Genomic DNA, 21,631 nt, shown 5'->3' on the forward strand with positions numbered 1-21,631 from the left:
AAAAGCTGAAGTAAATCATTCTCTACTATTATTCTGACATTTCACATTCTTAAAATAAAGTAGTGATCCTAACTGACCTAAGACAGGGAATGTTTTCTATAATTAAATGTCAGGAATTGTGAAAAAACTGAGTTTAAATGTATTTGGCTATGGTGTATGTTAACTTCTGACTTCAACTGTATATTGACTTTAATTTATTTGCTCAGCAATTTTCTCTTCAAACTGATGTTCCGCCATTACAGTAGTTGGTTTGAAAGACAAAACTCACTGTTGAAGCAGACAGTAATGTCCGCTGTGGTGCTTCTTGCAGCAACATTAAAATGCAACGCATGCTTGTGTTTGTTAATAATTGCAGTCTGACACTTTTTGGAATGCAGCAACTCATGAAATCAAGCTTGTGTAACTGGAAGTGCCTTCATTCACATATTTGCGTAGAGTATGTTTCGGGTTTAAGACTTTTGCGTTAATGCCATCTTCGCATGTGAAATTAGCAAAAGCGCATGCAGCAGGTTTGTTGTCGAGTTCAATATAGCGTTTAATTGCCCCAATCTTCAATAACAGTCTCATTTGCAGACCCAACATTACATTGTGACAGATTCATAAAGCAATTTGCGCTGTAATGTACTATGCAAAGATCAGACTGAAAACTTGTGTTTCCCAACACTGTGTGTGTCTGTGTATTTAAAAAAAAATAAAAAAAAAACAAAAAAAAAAACTTGTTGGAACTACACCGTTCGTCCCACAAAAGTATTACATTAGTAAATGGTTTGTTTAGAGTATCATAGTCAGACATATATTGTGGCAAGCTCATTTAAAGATTTAATGCATGTTCTAGCTCTTTAATAATATTGAAACCCGGGATTTTCGGTCAAGGGCATTAATTTATTTCACTCATGTCTCTGTCATGCAGTCATTCATTTTCTACATGAATATTTTAACATTGGCTTTGAACTTCTTTTTCTTTTGTGTTCACTTTCATTAAGGACATCAAAAATGGATGTGCAAATATCATGTCATGTGCAGGCCTCAAGTCTCTTTAGGTTTTCATACAGAAAAAGCATAAAAAGTGTTAGGCATTTGTCTGATATTTTTAAGCGTTGTAAAGTGCATTCAAAATATATATCTGTTTGTGTGTTCCCTGGTAATCAACCGCCATGCTCCGTAGCTGAACTTGTAGGAACTACAGGTAATTATTTTGGTTCTGACTTTTTGGAGGAAATTATTTTTACGGATCTATTAAGTTATAAAAAAAATACATTCAAATACAACTCACACAAAATGATTACTTGAATAAACCTCTACTTTTATAATGTATAATGCATATTTTAAATTTCTACGTTTAAAGTATGTTTGATATTTTTTATGGGGGTAATAGTCAAAAATGTGGTGCAACCGTCTGGAGTATTCTGCCTTTCAAAAAAAAGAAGAAAAAAGTGCTGCATAATCTTTTAGTATTATTTAAAAAAAAATAAAAAATAAAATAAAAAACAGTTAAACTATTTTGTTTTAATATATGAAAAGCATTCATCCACCAAATAAGTCACATAAAAAACAAACAAACAAACAGAGATGACTCCTTTAGATCCTTCTGACTCTATATTGAATATAGTGTGTGTGTGTGTGTGTGTGTGTGTGTGTGTGTGTGTGTGTGTGTGTGTGTGTGTGTGTAATAAAAAGGCATTTTGTTCAAATGGAGTTACCATAAGAAAACACATGATATGTGACTTAATGTATGCTAATTATATAAAAATTTTAATTAAAAAAATGCTTTTGTGCGTGTATAAAATGTTTTAAACCAACATGGACACAGAGATTACATTTCTACCAATTTGATGTGTTTTATAAAAGATTTTTAAAAAGATTTTTCATTTTTATCACCTCATACAAGCTTATCTGTGAACAGTCATTTTACTGTCACAGTTTATTGAAACTAGTAGATTTTGAACATTCGTCTTTTTGTGTTAGATTTTCTTGTATGGCGTCTTTCCCATAATATCTCATGCTGAATAAGTCCCCCTTTTCTCAAGGCAGTTGTGCAATGCTTATTTTTATTTTTGACACTGATATGGTTGTGCATAAGTGTTTGTTTTTCTAAAGATACACAGACTCGCACAGGCCTCATTAGTGCACTAAAATGCCTTTTATGTATTATCTCATGTGGAACAACAATCAAAAGCTTTTAGTGCACAAGCTTTTGTGAATAATTTAGACCAGATATTATTTGCTGCGGTTAGCAGAAACAAGTTGCTCCCCCCTTGAATTACATAAATGGATTTCCTTCATGAAGTCAAGCAGGGAGGGGTGATGGACAGAGTTGGGGGGTGGAAGAGGGTGATGCTCTATCTTTCACTAATTGGTTTAGATGTTGACAAGTAAGACACTCCCAGTTTGGGTGGATCACTGCATTGGGGCTGCTGTTGTGTTTATAAGGGCAGATTGACATTCAAAAGTCTTGTTCATGAGCCGACCTCCAAGAACTCCGGTGAGTTTTTGCACTGATTGATTATCCCTGGTGCAATCCCACATGTGTGCATGAGATAGCCTGTTTTAATATACTATTCTGCACGACGGCCTGTAGAACAGAGGAACTTCATGAACGTTGCTGCATGGACATCTCTATATATCTTAAATTAGTAGAATTTATGTTACTTTCGAGTCCTGTGTCTTTGTATGACTTAGTCATGCTTTAAACCTTACACCTGTAACATACAACAGTTATTATAGCACCATAAGTGACAAAAATACAAGAACATTTTTTTTACGAGACATGGTTACTTTAGTTTGGATTTTGTTTTTCATTGAACTCGTATAGAGTTTCAGCACTGGGAGAACTGCAGTAGTTAATTGGTTTATGCAGTACATCATTCAGTTGAGATTTACAGGATCAATACTGGCAAATGATAAGAGAACCTCTACTGCACCTGCCTAGCGTACTATGGAAGGAAAAAAAAGATGCGAGCAAGTTTTTTTTGGTGGTAGACTGTTTTACAAAGGGCCACAATGGATAATTTGGATAATAAATTAATAATTTATTGTGTCTGAGTAATATATGCTTTTCATTATGCATTGTTTGGATGGAGTTAATATGTGGACTTTAATTCCGTCAGTACGTTTACATGCACAGTTATAATCGAGCTTCAGCGAGTTTTTGCATAGTCAAGCTACAGTCTTTATCTGACTGTCCAAGTACACATCATTGAATAGTTGAAGGAAGGACGTCAGCTGAGTCAGTGCCGGTAATGCACGTTTCGTGTCATTGCTGTCTTTCAGAGCATGCGCACAATGCCAAAGCCTGTTGTGGTCTGATTAACGTATGCATGCTGGACAAAGCCAAGCTACAATCGCATTATCTACTGTAGATCTTTAGTCGAACTTCGCAAAATGGAACTGGTACCATTTCAGTCTGACTAAAGTGATAACATGACATTTTATAAAGTTATTGCTTAAGTTCCAACTGAAATCAGACTTTAAGGTGTCAATGTACTGAGTGATGCATGCTTTTTCAGTTGTTAGGGTGATAAACAAGTTGATGTGTGTAATTTTTTTTTGACATTACAATTCTTTGCCCTATACCAGCTTGAAATGTTTTCACACTGACAGCAAATAAATCACTAGAAGTCTCCAAGTTGCTGTATTGTTGTTTGCTAGTCTCTGTTCCTTCTCAACTGCAGTATCCAACTGTCTACAGGTAACGCATCATGCAAGCTTCACTGTCTTTACTCCTGTTTGTAGTTGCTGGATTGCGTAGCAACTCATTTGCTTTAAGTTGAATTCTGCTCAACTTTGTCGCACCACCAACATGTTACCTCAGATGGACAACTGTTGCAAATGAATGACTTCTGGTTGCTTTGTCACTGATAAATGCACTGATCAACAGCCCTTTTGATGTATATAATTATGCCATGCTCTGTTTGAGCTTCTGGGTCAACCAATTACTAGAGTTTGGGGATGTGACTGGTTGGGAGTATATTTTTATTTATTTTATTGTTAAATGAGTGGAAGACTGGGTTAGTGCTAGGTTAAATTACACTTAGCAACTTAAAGATTTACATTTAAGTTTTTTATCGTGGCTGTTTATTTAAAATCATATCTAAAATTATTATTTTTTAAATAGCATCAATAAATCTACTCAATATATTATGTTGTGTGCTGTGCACTTAAAAAAATGGCATTTTGATTTTAAATATTTTTTTAAGTTAAGTAATTGCATTTTATTTATATAGACAGTATAACAGTAATATTAAAAAAACCTACTTATATAATGTTTTATTTTTTATTTTTATTTTTTTTTTAATAATAGCAACAATCAATATTAAGGAAAGTGAGAAAATCTAACCAGATCTAATTATCTTTACTCTGCTTAATTAAAAAATACACATGAGGCTGCAAATATGTTTATTAGGTGAACTCTATCTTCAGTTATGATGCATTTTCCAACAGCACACAACTGCATTGCACTTGAAAGGTACTTAACCTATTTTAAGTCTATTTCTCTCAGACTGGTAGATCTAAAGTACACACTTTTCCTAACCAAAAAAATGTTCAATGTAGGAGTATTAACATACTGAGAATAAGGTTTAGCTTTAGTTAGAAGATGGAGATGGTGATAATTTTACACAAAACAGCATGGGTAACACTGAACAGAACTGTAAACACAACTACAACGCTTATTAATTACCAACAACAACTATTTATGCTCCACTTAAGCCCCTATTCCTTGTGCAGGCTTACATAATTTAAAATTCAGTGTGCAAGAGCCTATGGCCACTCCCCCAAACACAGCTTGGCTGAAACAACTCATTTTTTCCAAGTTGACTTCAAGTAAGTTACATACTCCTGGTCAAAACACGGACAATTTATTTAAAAAAAAACAACATTATGATTGAGTAAAATGAAAAACATTTCAAATGAATCAAACAAGCTAAATTTGCTAACATACAATTTACTAAGGGAACTAAAGGGACAAAATCATATATTTTTTCAGTGTGCCATTCATAAGCCTGTTCTAAAGGTTTTAAATGAAACACATATTCACTTTTCCCTGGCTACACGTGAATGGTATCACTTCCCTCTCAGTTGACCTGCAATGCATGTCTGAACATTGCATGTGCTGTCTGGATGGATGGGTTTCTTGCATGTGCCCGGTCTCTGTTTTGTGTTCCCTCTTGGGTTTCCTCCTACCTGAGACCTAAAGCACCTTTCTGAACCCACCTTGCTTGCTCCTGTAGCCATGCCATTGTGTCTGTCAGGAAAGGGGCAGTACCATCTCTGATTACAAGACGCATGGCCAAAGTTCTCTGCCACTGATAGCTCAGACCTGTTTTGTTCCCTCCTCACCTGTGCTATTTAAGGCGATGCATCAATCTTGCTATCCGCTCACTCCTGGTCCTAGTTTCCCAAGCCTGCTTTTGCTTGATATGTGTATTTGTGTGTTTGCGTGTGCATAATTTGTGCCAGAATCAGACAGGTGCAAGAGCATAAGTGAGAGAGGGCTGGTGGGGGACGGGGCTGAATCATGTTTGCGGGTGGGTATGCGGGGGGGCCCATTACCCGCCGAAAATCCACTCTGCCCTCCGAAAACCTGCAGATCCCCAGACCTGCGGGGGCGAGCGTGCGTAAAAGCAGTAGTAGCAGTGGAGGCAAGATGCTGTCCATGTCCTACAGCGAGAGTATACGGAGCGGCATTAGCCGCTGTCACTCGGACCAAGGTCTGAACCAGCCTCCGAGACAAACGGACCATGCCGAACTCCAGCGACTCAGGGAGCAAAGGATTGCTGCCCAGCTCAAGAACATGGAAGACTTTCTCAAGATGAATGGCCTGGCATTGGAGGATTGTGTATCTTACCAGACAGGAATGAAGTACAGGTAAGAGAACTTCTTATTGGATGTTGTCTGGAAAGACCCCTGGGTAGCATCCACTGGACTACAGTTATTGTTAGACTAAAGCATATGGATAAGCAGACTATATTCTGGATTCCGTAAGTGCAATTTGTTAGTTCGGCACTGCAAGTTCCATTTTGTCTTTTTAAAGCTGAAGTAATTTTTTCGATGTTAAAATACCTTGTCCTATCCCAGCTTAATATGCAGCAACAACTATAAGTCAGACATTCGTTGGTTGATTTACTCTCTGTGGCACTATAAAGGTGGCAATATACTTATATCGAAATCTGGCCAAATCTTCATATTGACTGTTAAACACCTTCTTACTGCCATTGGTCCACATCATCAGTGGGCGTGACCTGTTGCTCCACCTACTTTGACAACATCTTTTTCCGGTTGATATCTTCACTTAGTTGCAATAATTTTACATGAGCACGCTGAAGTGCAGAGTTGCCAGTCTGGTGCAAATTTATGTTTGCAAACTCTTTACAGTTGATCAGCTGTAAACACCTTCTTTCTAGCTCTAATTGAAGAACGAAGAAACACTTTGCTGTGACTGAATCAGAGCCTTATATCAGCCCGACTGCCCAACTGACTCAGATTGTGTTGGGACTATCTGTTTGTTCGATCAACAGCAAATGGGTTAGTAATTGGTAAAGCTGTTTGAAAACAATGTTTATTTTTGCAATTTAATTTGTTGGTGCATATGCTCCACAATTCAACTTTAAAGCGTTTACTCTTTGTTGACAAGAATGTCAAGCAACAGGTTGTTACAGCGACCAAAACAGCACTACTAAAGCTATACTTCCACACAAAGCCAAAACATGTTAACTACGGCTACAGTGAATCAGAAAGAAAAAAAAAAATATCTTTTGAGGGTTTTTGATTGTCCAAGCAAATGTACATTTTCACGTTCAATTCTCTTTGAATCTCAGCATTGTTTCGCTTAACTAATCTGTAACAGGACAGGTCATAGTCTAAGAGACCTGATTCAGATGATAGCTCAGTTTTGACAAAATGAGCAAGTACTGCTTTTTGCTGTTGTTGGGCAGTACAAACCTCAACAACCAAAGTTATGTTCAGCAAAGCACAGCTCTGCACCACTATGCATGCAATTACTGCAGTCCATTAGCTCCTCTCCATGCGTGCAGCTCTGGGTTTATTTTCATCATCTAGGTCGCTGGCATATTTGCCAAACAATGAGGGAAGGGCATATCAGTCTCTGAGGTGAGGTTAAGGAAAAAGTGCCCACAGAGAGTCAGCAGAACAGAGCTTCCAAATCAATATGTGCTAGGATTGTTGCTCATTTCATGCGATTGTTCAGGATTCTCAGCGTACTCACTCTGGGCTAGGACATTTACATGGAACTGTGTCAGCTCCCTGTAGCAGAACATTTTAGGGTTTAGAGTTCTGCAAAGAGTTTGTCATTTAAAGTTATTGATTCTGCAGTAGTACAAATAACTTTACAAGTAATGCTCCAGTATTGACAAAAACAAAGGTGCCTGAAATTAGTGGACAAAAGATTTGCATCTTTACCATCTTTAGACATCATCCATTCAGCAATAATAACTCAAAATATTGTTTTGTCATGGTGAGAGAAATGGGGTGGTCTTTGGCTGTCTGATGTTGTGTGTCAGAGACAGCAGTCGGTCAGCATGTTCATTGTGCTTTACTGTAAAACTCACTCAGCCAGGCGTTAAGATCTGATCTGGTGTTAGTTTTGGGAATGTGGGTTGCGTTACAGGACATACAGTATGGTTGTTGTTCCATCATATCATAACAGTGGATCATAGAGCACCTACTCATGATGAATATTTGTGTCTGCCATTGATAGAAATCATTAGTGATGTTTTGAAATGGTAGCTTTATGCAACAAGCTACTCATAATTTAAAGTAGTTGTACAGTCAATCTGCCCATTTTAAAATGTATTTAGCTAAACTATAAGATACTTCCAAAATGAAGCAAACTAAATTGAAGTTATTAAAGGGGTCAATATCTTTTTAAATAACTAACATTATAATATAATTTTTACAATCAGATTATCATTTTTGGCACAAAAACAAGAAGATCTCAGGGTGACATTCAAATAAATGTACTCAAAATTACTCATTTTCTTTCTTTTTCTTATCACATGGCTTGTTGAGTGCGTTGCCACGGAGACATAGCGTGTGTGGAGGCTTCACGCCATCCACCGCGGCATCCACGCTCAACTCACCACGCGCCCCACCGAGAACGAACCACATTATAGTGACCATGAGGAGGTTACCCCATTTGACTCTACCTTCCCTAGCAACCGGGCCAATTTGGTTGGTTAGGAGACCTGGCTGGAGTCACTCAGCACGCCCTGGGATTCAAACTAGCGAACTCCAGGGGTGGTAGCCAGCGTCTTTACCACTGAGCTACCCAGGCCCCCCCAGATACATTTACTCTTTAAGTTGAATTAAGTTGAAAACAGTGACAAACGGAAGCATTTAACTAAATATTTTGTTACAAGAAAAAGGCATGAAATGCTGCACAGGGACATGAACAGTCCAAACAAACCAGTCAGATTTACTCAAATAAATCTTCTCAGCGTTAGAGTGCATGTTTGATTACAGCCTCGGTTGACTGGTTGTAAAACTTTGAGCAATACGTTGTGGGAAAAAAAATAAAAATAAATCAATGTAGCCTTTTTATCACACTACAAGTTGTTATAAAAGCTACATTATTCTGAAATCAGTTGAACTACTCTCACGCTTCTGATATTTAAGGAGCATTGCAGTTTTGTGTGTTTGTTTGTTTTTCCCAACACTAACAAAAATTCTCTCTCTCTCTCTCTCTCTCTCTCTCTCTCTCTCTCTCTCTCTCTCTATATATATATATATATATATATAATATTATTATTATTTTTATTTTTTTTGTGAATTGATGTTTTGTGTCATTAAAGAAAAGTTATCATTTTGCTTTACCTGTGGTAAGAATTATGTTATTAGAAGACCTGTCATTAACTTAAGGCTGTTTTGCCAACATTCCTTGTTCTTTAACAAAAGCTGGTCAGGTAGAAACAAGCATTTCCGATGACCCTCATCACTAATTCAAGGTTGGAGGGATAGATAGACACTGAAGCTGCGAAAGAGAATTCCTCTCATGCCTTACTGTGTGTCTCTTTAAGTCGGACAATGTGGTACTCGTGTAACACTAGTACTCACTAGGTAAACATAGGCAGATCTCATATCGGTATGCAAAAGACTGGGCTTTGATTTCAGTGCACTTAAGTTTGACAGTAGCCATTGTAAAGCAGTAGGGCTGTCAAATTAAAATTTTAATTTCGAATATTTGTCGAATTTATGAAAAAAATGCTAAAATGATAAAGCTGTGTATTTGATTTTTGGATTTGTGCCAAGGACTGACGATGACTTCAGATAGATCACATTCTTGCACAAAAAAAAGGCTAGACACAGCGGAACAAATACAGGTTAACAGAAAGCAGGTGTCTTGATGCTTTTTAAATGTCTTTTTAATTAGACACATCATCTGAAAAACAGCGCTCCTTACTTGCATGTCTAGTATGCAAAAAAAGGGATCTGTAGTATCAGGGTTAGCATGTCCCAATACCAGCATACTGGAAAACTTTCCCATCACCACCAAGCTATATAATTAGAATGTGTTGTAGAAGTATTGCGAATTGAAATCTAGCCTTTGTTTTGTCTTTCAAAAGCAATTATTTTTTTCTTCATTATATCCTGCACAAGATTTTTCAGAGCTGTTGTCTTTTGCTGGTGGAGAACTTGAGTGTAAGTTTGTCAAGGTGATATGTAGAATGCACTGACCTCTCCTTGACATGCGTCCGTTAGAGCAGCACTCAACAGAATTAAGTCTGACCCACAAGCGATTTCCTTACACCTACTTAAAGCCACCTCAACTTATCTGCTGTAGCTTTTCAGTTTCCTTCCTAGATTGACATAGTGTATTTATTTTTGAGATGTGCTGGAAATGACACTACTACTAATTTTCATGACTTTCAGAAAAAATAACAAAAGTGACATATCTCCTGTGACGCTTGTACATACACTGTTGGACATTTGTTTTTTGACTAATATGTATGTGTGTGTGTGTGTGTGTGTGTGTGTGTGTGTGTATATATATATATATATATATATATATATATATATATATATATATATATATATATATATATATATATATATATATATATATATAAAACGGTGCCAACCTGCATCTCAGAATAGCATTTTGAGATCATATTCTTCTCACCACAATTGTATAGAGCAGTTATCTGAGTTACCGTAGACGAACCAGTCTGGCCATTGTCTGTTGACCTCTCTCATCAACAAGGCATTTCCATCCGCAGAACTGCTGCTCACTAGATGTTTTTTGTTTTTGGCACCATTCGGAGTAAATTCACGAGACTGTTGTGCGTGAAAATCCCAGGAGATCAACAGTTACAGAAATACTCAAACCAGCCCACCTGGCACCAACAATCATGCCACGCTCCAAATCACTGATCACATTTTTACCCCATTCTGATGGTTGATGTGAACATTAACTGAAGCTCCTGACCTGTATCTGCATGATTTTATGCACTGCACTGCTGCCACATGATTGGCTGATTAGATAATCGTATGAATGATTGTTAGTGACAGAAGAAAACAAAAAAACATCCAGTGAGCGGCAGTTCTGTGGATGGAAATTCCGTATATTTTTCTTTTTTTTTTTTTTTTTTTCAATTAACATTTTTTTTTATTATTATTGATTCAAAAATACACAACAGAGAAAAACACAACACATACACATCGAATCAACATTTAACATTTAACCCCCACTAATATCCCTCCCCAATCACCAACCCCACTCTGACCCCCAAGAAAATATAATAAACATATATAATTAAACTAAACTTCTCTCTCCCCATCCCCTCCCCAAGAGTCTCCCAAAATACAGAGTCTGGGGCAAAGTAAAATTTGAGTGCCCAAAACGTCACACATAAAACTCAGAGCCTTCAACCAAAATTCTTGGATCTTAACACACACCCAAAAGACATGGGTTGTGTCTCCATCTTCTGATTGGCATCTCCAGCAGGTGGGTGTGTCTTCAAGACCAAGCCTATACAATCTAGAGGGGGTCCAGTAGAATCTATGTAAAATCTTGAATTGCATAAGACGCACCCTTGCATCTCTAGATGCAGACTTGACATTTTTTTAAATCCTAGCCCACACTCCCTCCTCCAATACCAAATTTAAATCTTTCTCCCATAATCTCTTGAGAGAAGTTGAAGCTCCATCCCCCAGACTCTGAATTAGCAGGGAGTAATACACTGATGCCTCATGACCTTTTCCAAAAGCAGTAATCACCATCTCCCAGAGTGTCTGCCACTTTAGGGGGGTGTGTGCTACTCCCAATACAAACAATACAAAGCAGGTGGCGCAGCTGTAAATACCTATAGAACTGAGATCTGGGAATCCCAAAATGTTGAACCAAATTTTCAAAAGCTCTCAACACTCCACTCTCATATAGATCACAGAGTGTATTAACCTCCCTCACAATTCACTCTGACCAGCAGAAAGGGGACTTATTAATACATAAATTTGGGTTCAGCCATATGCTTGAGGCAACATCTAAATAAATGTCTGAATTAAATACTCTGGACACTGTTGTGAGATAACGGTGTGTAACTTCTCCGATTAGTTTGACAGGCTTCGCAATGGCAAAATATGGGCAAGAACTTCCTGTTCAGTACCAAACCAGGGAGGGACTCTCTCAGGTGGAAGCGAACAATGAGCCAAATGTCTGAGACTGAATGCATAATAATAAAACAAAATCTTGGGTATGCCTAGTCCACCTTTGTCAATCAGCTTATGTAACTTATTAAAATGTAATCTAGGACACCTACCATTCCAAATGAAGGACATCGCTATGCTATCAAATTGCTCGAAATAAGAGAGGGGGACATCTACAGGTGTACAGTCTCTACGACTGTAACAGGTAGTTAAATTTTGGAATACAATTCATTACATAACATTAACCTTCCCAATCATAGATAAATGTAATACATACATACATACATACATACACATATATATTTATATATATATACATTAATTCACCAAAATGGCATTCAGCTGATCATAAAGTATAGTCAGGACATTACTGATGTAAAAAAACAGCACCATCACTATTTGAAAAAAGTCATTTTTCATCAAATCTAGACATCAGCCATCACTCCAACACCTTATCCTTGAGTAATCATGCTAAATTACTAATTTAGTACTAGAAAATCACTTGCCATTATATCAAACACTGCTGAAAACTATTTGGTTCGTTAAATGAAGCTTAACATTGTCTTTGTGTTTGTTTTTGATTTGCCACAGTATACAATAGACTGGCATGTCTTAAGGTCAATATTAGGTCAAAAATGGCAAAAAAGAAACAACTTTCTCTAGAAACTCATCAGTCAATCAATGTTTTGAGGAATGAAGGCTATTCAATGCTTGAAACTGTAATTGAAACTGAAGATTTCATACAAAGGTGTACACTACAGTCTTCAAAGACAAAGGACAACTGGCTCTAACAAGGACAGAAAGAGATGTGGAAGACCAGATGTACAACTAAACAAGATGATAAGTACATCAGAGTCTCTAGTTTGAGAAATAAACACCTCACATGTCCTCAGCTGACAGCTTCATTGAATTCTACCTGCTCAACACCAGTTTCATGTACAACAGTAAAGAGAAGACTCAGGGGTGCAGGCCTTATGGGAAGAATTGCAAAGAAAAAGACACTTTAGAAACAGAAAAACAAAAAGAAAAGGTTAGAGTGGGCAAAGAAACACAGACATTGGACAACAGATAATTGGAAAAGAGTGTTCTGGATCTTAACCCCATTGAGCTTTTGTGGGATCAGCTAGACTGTAAGATGCGTGAGAAGTGCCCGACAAGACAGTCACATCTATGGCAAGTGCTACAGGAAGTGTGGGGTGAAATGTCACCTGAGTATCTGGACAAACTGACAGCTAGAATAACAAGGATCTGCAAAGCTGTCATTGCTGCACATGGAGGATTTTTTGATGATAACTCTTTGAAGTAGTTTAAGAAGTTCTGAACTTTTCTTTTTTTTTTTTTTTCCCCAAATTGTAATAGTAATTTTTCACATTACTAATGTCCTGACTGTACATTATGATCAGTTGAATGCTACTTTGGTGAATAAAAGTACCAATTTCTTTCCATTAGAGCAAAATCTGCACATTATTCCAAACTTTTGGCCGCCTGTGTATATACATAGAGAGAGAGAGAGAGAGAGAGAGAGAGAGAGATTTTTAACAAGATTTTACTTTATAGAAAGCCACTGTTCTAAAAGTGCCTGAAGGTGTAGAAACACCCATATATATATATATATATATATATATATATATATATATATATATATATATATATATATATATATAAGTGTGTGTGTGTGTGTGTGTGTGTATAGATATATATATATATATATATATATATATGTATATATGTGTGTGTGTGTGTATGAGACGTAATGTGATGGCACTTTAGCAAGTGTTCATTGTTGTTTTTTCCCAGCTATAACCACTAGATGGAGATCCAGTTATGTAAAAACTAAAGACAAAGATCAGCTTCCTTTCACCCATCATTTCAGGGCACTGATGGATATAAGGTGGCATTAGTCAGTGTGACACTGTTGAAGGAGAGCAGGTCAAATTTCTCAGTGTGAGGAATTATACAAACTTGTTTTTCTCTTTCGATTTTGATGAATGAATCGAATCAATCCATGACATGCTCTTTTAAGCAGTCCTATAATACCAGGGATGTGTATAGCTTACTGCAGCACCACATAGTTTATCAACAGTGTGAAACACCTCAAATCCAAAATAGTGGTTTTGAAGATGTGTTGTGCATTTCCTTTGAACCACCAGGTGGCGGTATGTGCATAGAGCAATGGCATAAACTCATTCATGTTTGGTACAATTTCCATAGAGCCACAGAAATTGGATGTTGTTTAATCTTCAGTAGCATCAGCATTAGTGGTTCTGCAGTTAATGTATAGATTTGGGGAATAAATGCTGTTATTGTAAGTTCCTTTCATATTGATCATCATGCAGACCAGAAGGGTTTTAATGAGGATTTGTGCTTTGTTTTTACTCTTATTAATATATGAATGGATCAATATTATCAGCCAGCAAAATAAGAGGAATGTGGTTCAACTTTTCTTGGTACTGTGTGCTCTTATTTCTCTGTTTTCTTACTCTGTATTTAAATTACTAGATCTTTTTTGTCCCAGTGTAAATAGCCTCTTTTGCCTAAGTTACTGTTTTGTTTTTAATGTTAAAGATGTGAAAATGTTTGCTTGCATCAGAATTGTTCTAATCGTTTATATGGTCCACATGAATATGGCAGAATTATTTAAGTGTCACATTTATGTGTGTTTTATTTTTTTAAGTTCATTGTTTATTTTCTATTTCGTAGTCATGTGATCTTCTGAAATGCGAAATATATTTCATTTTGGTTTATTTTGAGCAAAAATGTAATTTTTTTCCATTCTGTTTCAGAAGTTCCATAGGTTCCTTTCCAAAAGGTTACAACAAAATAAAAGAACGGTTAATAATCGACCATTGGAAATGTGTCAAATTTAACAATATGGAGCCACATTGAGAGCCATTATATCTCTGGGATTTAACCAAATAGGGCTAAATATGAAAATACCAAAAGGACAGTTTGTTATGAACCAGAGTCTAAAAGAGTAATAGGTATCTGTAATACTAATGGAGTTATAGCACAAAAACACAAAAAAAGTGTTGTTTTTTTTCCATTTTTGGTCTCACAACATTGGCGTATAATGCAACAAAGTGTGCTAAAGTCAACTGATTTTAGGAATAGACCTACCAATCTCTGTATGAAAATATAACAATGATGCTTTTTTACCTGTAGTTTTGCTACAAAATCATAGGTGAAAACTGTCATTTTGACACCCATTTCAAAATATTGGATTACTCTGTAAATATTGATCCATGACATTTAATATTAATATTTTGGCTTTTATCATAATTTGTTTATCTTTCTTTAGAAAAAGTAATAACAAAACCATAAAACAAAAAAATGAAATTTTGTTGATTTGACATGGAATAACCCTTAAAGCTTTATCTAGATTATAATCATCCCAGTACACATTTGACCATTTGATTTAATTTGATTATTTTTAAGTGGTTCAATAAATCTTTATCTTTTATGGCCTAGCTGGACCTTCATACATAAAGCAATTTCTAGGCTTGAAAGTTTATAGTATTCTAATGGATGATAGAGCTTGTGTAAACCTTGTCCAGGAGTGTTGCTTTTTAGTTGTTATAAGTTGTTCCTAATGCATATCTATGCAGTTGCTAGGGTGTTCTGGATTGTGAGGATATTATGGATGATTGCTTATTGGCCCAGTTCAAAAGACAGGTGAAATGTTATCTATAAAAGAGGCCTCTGTTGTCTATATATAATTATTTTTCACTGCATTGTGGTGAATAAAACGAGTCCAATGATGCAACATTGTTTCAGTGGCTAAGCATTCTGCATCAAACCCAGAGGGAATCCAGTACTTGTTATCTCCCATTTTTCTCGTCCGAGCTTAAATGGATTTTGCAATTGAGCACTGAATGTCTTTCCAAAGCATTGCTCACTGCTGTGATCCCTTTGTGCCTTTTTAGAAGATACAAAATAAATTGATTTGTAAAGCGCTCAGTTCTCCATTTAGATAAAGTATGAGACTTCTGTCAGGGCTCGAAAATAAGGACTGCCCGGGGCCAGTGTGAGAGAGATTCGGGCCAGTTGCTAGAACTGTCACTTGCCTGATTAGGCCAGTGCTGCATTTATAACATTAGTGCAAGCAAACAACATGCGAGAGAGCACAAAAATTACACGGAGCGAACGAAGTCTTCTAACCGAGGAGCGAGCGTGTGTATATTTATCTCGCAAAGACGCGCAAATGCATAATATACTGGACGCGCCAAGGCACAGTTGCGTGCACGCACAAGATCATGCAGATGCCGAGCGCACTCTCCTAGCACCGTCCTCGCTCTTTTCCAAGTGTCTTAGCAGCAGCTATTACCAATGTGTAGAAAATAGCAGGAAAAAAAACCCATTTAATGAATTTCGTAGCGGGATTTAACGTCTTGTGCAACATTTTAATTATCCCCGCACATTCCGTGTTCACAATGTGTGAAATCCCCACATTTTTCGTTTTTACATGTTGGTGAAAAGCAGTAATCCACACATTGAATCAACAGTTTCTTTCTATAAGACTGAAAATCCACGTCTCTCTGTGTATATGTCTCATCATCATCTCTCTCTGTGCAGCATAGACTGTTTAACATGCATGCGCTCTCGTAAAGGAACAGAGCGCTAGTTTTATTCCCACTGTAAAAAAGCACATTTTCTCTCATTAATTTGCCTTTAGAGATGAAGCGCCGAATGAGACGTAATAAATTTTAAGCCCCAGTTATACACGTATCAGGAAATCATGAGCTGCTCAATATCCAAAATGTAAGTATACATTTAATTAGGTAATGTTTCAAAATGTAAACATTAATTCAACATGATAATGCCGTTTGATATGAAAAGAAGCAAGATCACTATGGCTATTAGGCTATTATTATCAAAGCTGTTCAAGCTGCAGGGTGAAGATGAATATTTGAAACAGTCTACTTCATATCATCCTCATAAAACACCCGTTACATGTCTCATTTCTGGACCATACAGGTATTTTTGTCCTCGTGGTGACGTTGTGACTCGCCGCAATCTGGGTGGCGGAGGACGAATCTCAGTTGCCTGCACATCTGAGACCATCAATCCACACATCTTATCACGTGGCTTGTTGAGCGCGTTACTGACGCTATTCTCCATGGCATCCACGCACAACTCACCACACGCCCCACCGAGAGTGAGAACCACATTATAGCGACCACAAGAAGGTTACCCTATGTGACTGTCCCCTCCCTAGCAACCGGGCCAATTTGATTGCTTAGGAGACCTGGCTGGAGTCACTCAGCACTCCCTGGATTCAAACTCGTGACTCCAGGGGTGATAGTCAGCATCTTTACTCACTGAGCTACCCAGGGCTCTGGGGGACATTGTATTAAAAACATATGATATGTAAAAAATATTTATCTTCGGACATATTTTTAAAGCCATGATGGTAAAAATGACTATTTGTCATTTTTGTGTTGGGGCCAGTGAAAATTTTGGCAGGGCCAGTAAAAATCTGAAGCACTGGCCCAAACGGGCCAGTAGAAAAAATTCTTAGCGTTGAGCCCTGTCTGTGTGTACAGTCTTAGTTGCTCATAATGATTCTGAGTGTGACCAAAGCCCCTTTAAGGCATGTCAGGTCACTTAAGCTAACAGACTCTGTCACTGGTGTTGCAGGAAGTCACCAGCTCTCATTGAAAATGAATGGTCTCCAGTTGGTTTGTGGCTGTGTGTTGCTGACAGTGTGAACGGGCTTTAGCAGCCATCAAAAATTTGAAATTTGAAAATTTGTCAAACTTAAAATAGAAATGCACATTCAAATGCAAAAACGGTGCATTTAAATTTAAGATGTATACCAAATACCGATTCAATTTTTTCTCTCTCCCGATCCGATTTCGATACCTGAACTCTCAATATTGTCCGATACTGATTCAATGTTTTTTTTTTTCGTTTGTTTGTTTTTTCTTAATCAGTTTAGAATGTCTAGGGGAAGTGACCCAGTTAAGCCCACCCAAATCTATTCTTTCTTATAGAAATGTTATCAGCCTTCCACTAAAATGAGTATTAAATCAAAGATTAATCTTTCATCTAAACACATGTTGTGTTTTGTGATAAACTGAAAAAAAAAAAAGAAAAAAAAGTTTCTTTATTTAATTGGAAACATGACAAGTCTGGAGTGGGCTTATAAGGAACATTTGTACCATTTAAGACCACGTGTGTTCTTTATAAGCCACATTTTACTAAATAAACACCTCAATTTTGATTATTTAAGATTTAGACTTCAAACATCAAAACCAGGAAATGAAATATGTAATTTTTGAATCCTGCAAGCTTTAATCACATTGATCTCTATCTTATCATTTTCTCCCTGCAATGAAAATAGATTCAGTATGTAGAGTTGACAATTAATTCAGTTTAATACAAGGTTCAATGGGCATTTTGCTCAGTGGGCTTATTAGAGACGTTAGGGGTCAATGGAAAATAAACCTTAATAATTTATAGTAGATTTGAGTTAAATGCATTTTATATATATATATATATATATATATATATATATATATATATATATATATATATATATAATATTATTATTATTATTATTATTATTATATTATAATTTTTTTTTTTTTCATGAATAGAAAACAATGTATTTTACAGGGTAAAATCCCAAAAAGCATAAGAGGGCCTTTTAAATACAAAGAAAATAAATAATATCAAGTTGCATTTGATTTATTAATCTCTTAATTTAAAGTTTTTTTTTTTTTTTTTTTTTAATCATTCCTCACCCGAGTTGTTCATCTGACTCCATAAATGGCTTTTTTTTGGGGTCATCAAGAACAGTGACGTTTTGGAGCATCTTCCAAAATGGCCGCCGAACAGTGGGAGCACATGTTCCCAAATAACTCGAGAACAAAACATTTGTTTGGCTCCAAATAAAAACTAAAATGGTTCCAACAAATATGTGCATTTCCTCTGCAACAACAAATTTGTCTCCTGCTTTGTCTTTTTTATTTCAAAATAAAACAGAAAGTGGGCTTATATGGTACGTGGCCTTAATAGGGTCACTTTCCCTATACCTCCCCTCCTAACGAGCACTTTACACCTAGAACGAATGTTCGCACCGAATCAAATGGCAACATTTTTTTTTACACCGAGTGTGTCGATTTTTACCTTTTTCACCCGGTGAAGAAACACCCCGACCAATAAAATTTGAGCTGTGAATCATGTGTCAGGAGCTGCTGCATTTCCCAAAACCAGCAGAACAGGTGGCACTAAAGCACAGAAAGCTGTTTTGACCACCGACATTAAATGCTGAAGGAACTCCTGAGGAACTCCTGATTAGTGAGGATGTGTGTTTCATTTGCATCAAATGCCTTAAAACTGAAACAGTTTTTTCTCCTGTGGGTTCTCTTAACATGTAAATTATATTGCTACACCACTGCTATGCATCCTCTTTAAAAAAAAAAAAAAAAAAAAAAAAAAACTCTTACATGGATTGTCTTCATAATGTATTCCATATTACTGTATTTTTTTCCCTTCGCATTTAATCTTATGTGAGTTCTCTTAAATCTCTTATATAACATATATCGCGGCATATTTTCTTTTGTATCACCTTTTTTTTTTAATAAACATCTGTATGGATCTTAAGTATTTTTTTATTTGTGAAATATTTATCAAATTAATGCTGTGGCTTGCAGTGCACTGTATGTCTTTGTATCAAAATGCCTTTGTATACCAAAAACGTGGTAGCGTCTCCTCAAAATCGTTATTTATTTATTTATTTATTTTTACACTTGATTTCTAATCACCTTTCTAATCACCTATCAGACTGTGTACACATGTTAAATCTGCCAGTCAACTTGTCCAGCACATGAACTGAAATAGTTCATGAAGTGTCTCAAATGTTTTCTTACTCGTTGTGCAAATCAACAACAAACTCTTCATTACTGCTGCAGCTTGTAGAGAAATCAGTTTTCTTCTTCTTTGAGGTTTTAGTTGGCATCCACAATGTTGCATTACTGCCACCTTCAGTGTTATTCTCCGTCAGTATCCATTCACTTTAAAGCAGTCTTTCCAGTCCAGTCGTCTTTTAAAAAAAAAAAAAAAAAAAAAAAAACTAAATAAACAGTGCTTCCCTTTATCACTGTCTCCACATTCTAATATACTTTTAATATTGTCCTCTATCCGCCCTATTTTCCGTAATTGTGTCATCATTTCTTGCCTTTCATGTGTAAATTTCCTGCATGACGTAAGGATATGCTCAACTGTCTCATCCTCATGGCAGTGATCACATAAACCCGTTGGATGTTTTCCTATAATGTAAAGTGTACTGTTAAGGTTACTGTGCCCAATTCTCAGCCTGCTTATTGTGTTGGCTTGAGAAAGCCAACATGCTGATATTCTATTTAAACTTATTATTATTCTTCCGAGACTAAAATATCTGACTCTAACTCCTAGAGCTTTTAAGCTACATGCAGCAAACTCGGCACAGACCTTCAGACTTATCCCGAATAGTGTGCTATATCTTTTCTAACTGATTGGAATTACGGTATTCCAGTATTGAACTTCCAAAAAAGGCCTAGTGTCAATTTGACTTCCATTCAAGGTGTGAACTTTTTCCTGTAATAACTCCTGTAGAGAATTCAAGCTACATCCTGTAACTCCACCACTCATACTTTCTATCTGTCACTACATCACTTTCTTTTTCTATCTTTACATCACTCTTTTTATTCTTTCTTTCACTCTGCATACAACCTAGCAACCATTTAGTGCACCCTAGCAACCAAAACCCATTCACTGCCATTCAAAATGGCTTAGATGGATATCTCCTGATCAGAATGTCATAGAGTCTTCAGGTTTGTCTCATTACACTCAGCCCAGCAAGCAGCCTTTTTAGGATCACCCAGGCAACTTCCTAACAATCTGATGGACTTACCCCAGTGCAACTGTATAGCAAAACGCATTTCTCTCCACCACAACATCGTAGAGACTTCAACTTTGGCCTATTTGACTCAGACCTGCAAGGAGCCTTTAAATATCATGCTGTACAATACTTAGCCACACTCTAGTAACCATTTAGTGCACCCTAGCAACCAAAACCCGTTGACTTCCATTAAAATGAGCTTAGATGGATATCTCCAGATCAGAATATCATAGAGACTTCATTGTTGGCTCATATGACTCAGGCCAGCAAGCAACCTTGTTAGTATCACTCTGTAAACTGCCTAGCAGCCAAGTGAGCTCACCCTTGCAACCAAGTAACAAATCACATATCTCTGAACCGGAACATCGTAGACACTTCCGGTTTCGTTCATTTGACTCAGGGTAGCAAGGAGCCTTTTGAGTATCACCTTGGTAACTGCCTAGCAACCAGATGGGGTTACCCTAGCAACCAAGTAACAAATCACATGTCCCTGCACCAGAACAACATAGAGACTTCTGGTTTCGTTCATTTGACTCAGGGTAGCAAGGAGCCTTTTGAGTATCACCTGGGTAACTGCCTAGCAACCAGATGGGGTTACCCTAGCAACCAAGTAACAAATCACATATCTCTGAACAAAAACATTATCTATCTATCTATCTATCTATCTATCTATCTGATAGACTGAATGGTCTTATAATCTTTAAACTTTGAACTTAAAACTACTAAAACTTGTAACTACTTCAAACATAAACTCTTCAAGCTTCAAGCTTTTACAGCTACTTCAAACTTTCAGGCTAGGCTTTCTCAAGTTTTTTCTTGACAAACTTTTTATCTAGTTATTACTTGCTCTTTCTATTTTGTTCCCCTACTTCTTATCATACCTACTCTGTTTTGGATTGAGTGTAAATGTCTCCCTTTTATTGTGTTATCCCAGTGCTGCTGCCATTTTTTTATTTACTTTTCTCCACACTATGCCTTCCCCCTCTGATTTTGATAATTTAATATTGATTTCAACAATTTCTTTTTTGACTGCTTCCTTTGCCAATTTGTCTGCTCTCTTGTTTCCCAGGATACCTGAATGTGCTGGGA

At 36.7% G+C, this 21,631-nt stretch overlaps 1 protein-coding gene across 8 annotated transcripts in view; it reads left to right on the forward strand.

Annotated features, from left to right (window-relative positions):
- The window catches only part of LOC127427890 (voltage-gated potassium channel subunit beta-2-like), a 216,536-nt gene that overhangs the window by 84,472 nt on the left and 110,433 nt on the right, over nt 1-21,631 (forward strand). The window contains exon 1 of one of the 8 annotated variants that reach the window (XM_051675799.1): nt 5,516-5,865. The exons of the other annotated variants lie outside the window; for them this stretch is intronic. Coding sequence (XP_051531759.1) covers nt 5,516-5,865 — 350 coding nt within the window. Of the gene's footprint in view, nt 1-5,515; nt 5,866-21,631 lie in introns of those variants that run through there. 8 annotated transcript variants of the gene reach the window in all.

Source organism: Myxocyprinus asiaticus, chromosome 37 (assembly GCF_019703515.2).
Source record: "Myxocyprinus asiaticus isolate MX2 ecotype Aquarium Trade chromosome 37, UBuf_Myxa_2, whole genome shotgun sequence".
In the NCBI taxonomy this organism is placed as follows: domain Eukaryota; kingdom Metazoa; phylum Chordata; class Actinopteri; order Cypriniformes; family Catostomidae; genus Myxocyprinus; species Myxocyprinus asiaticus.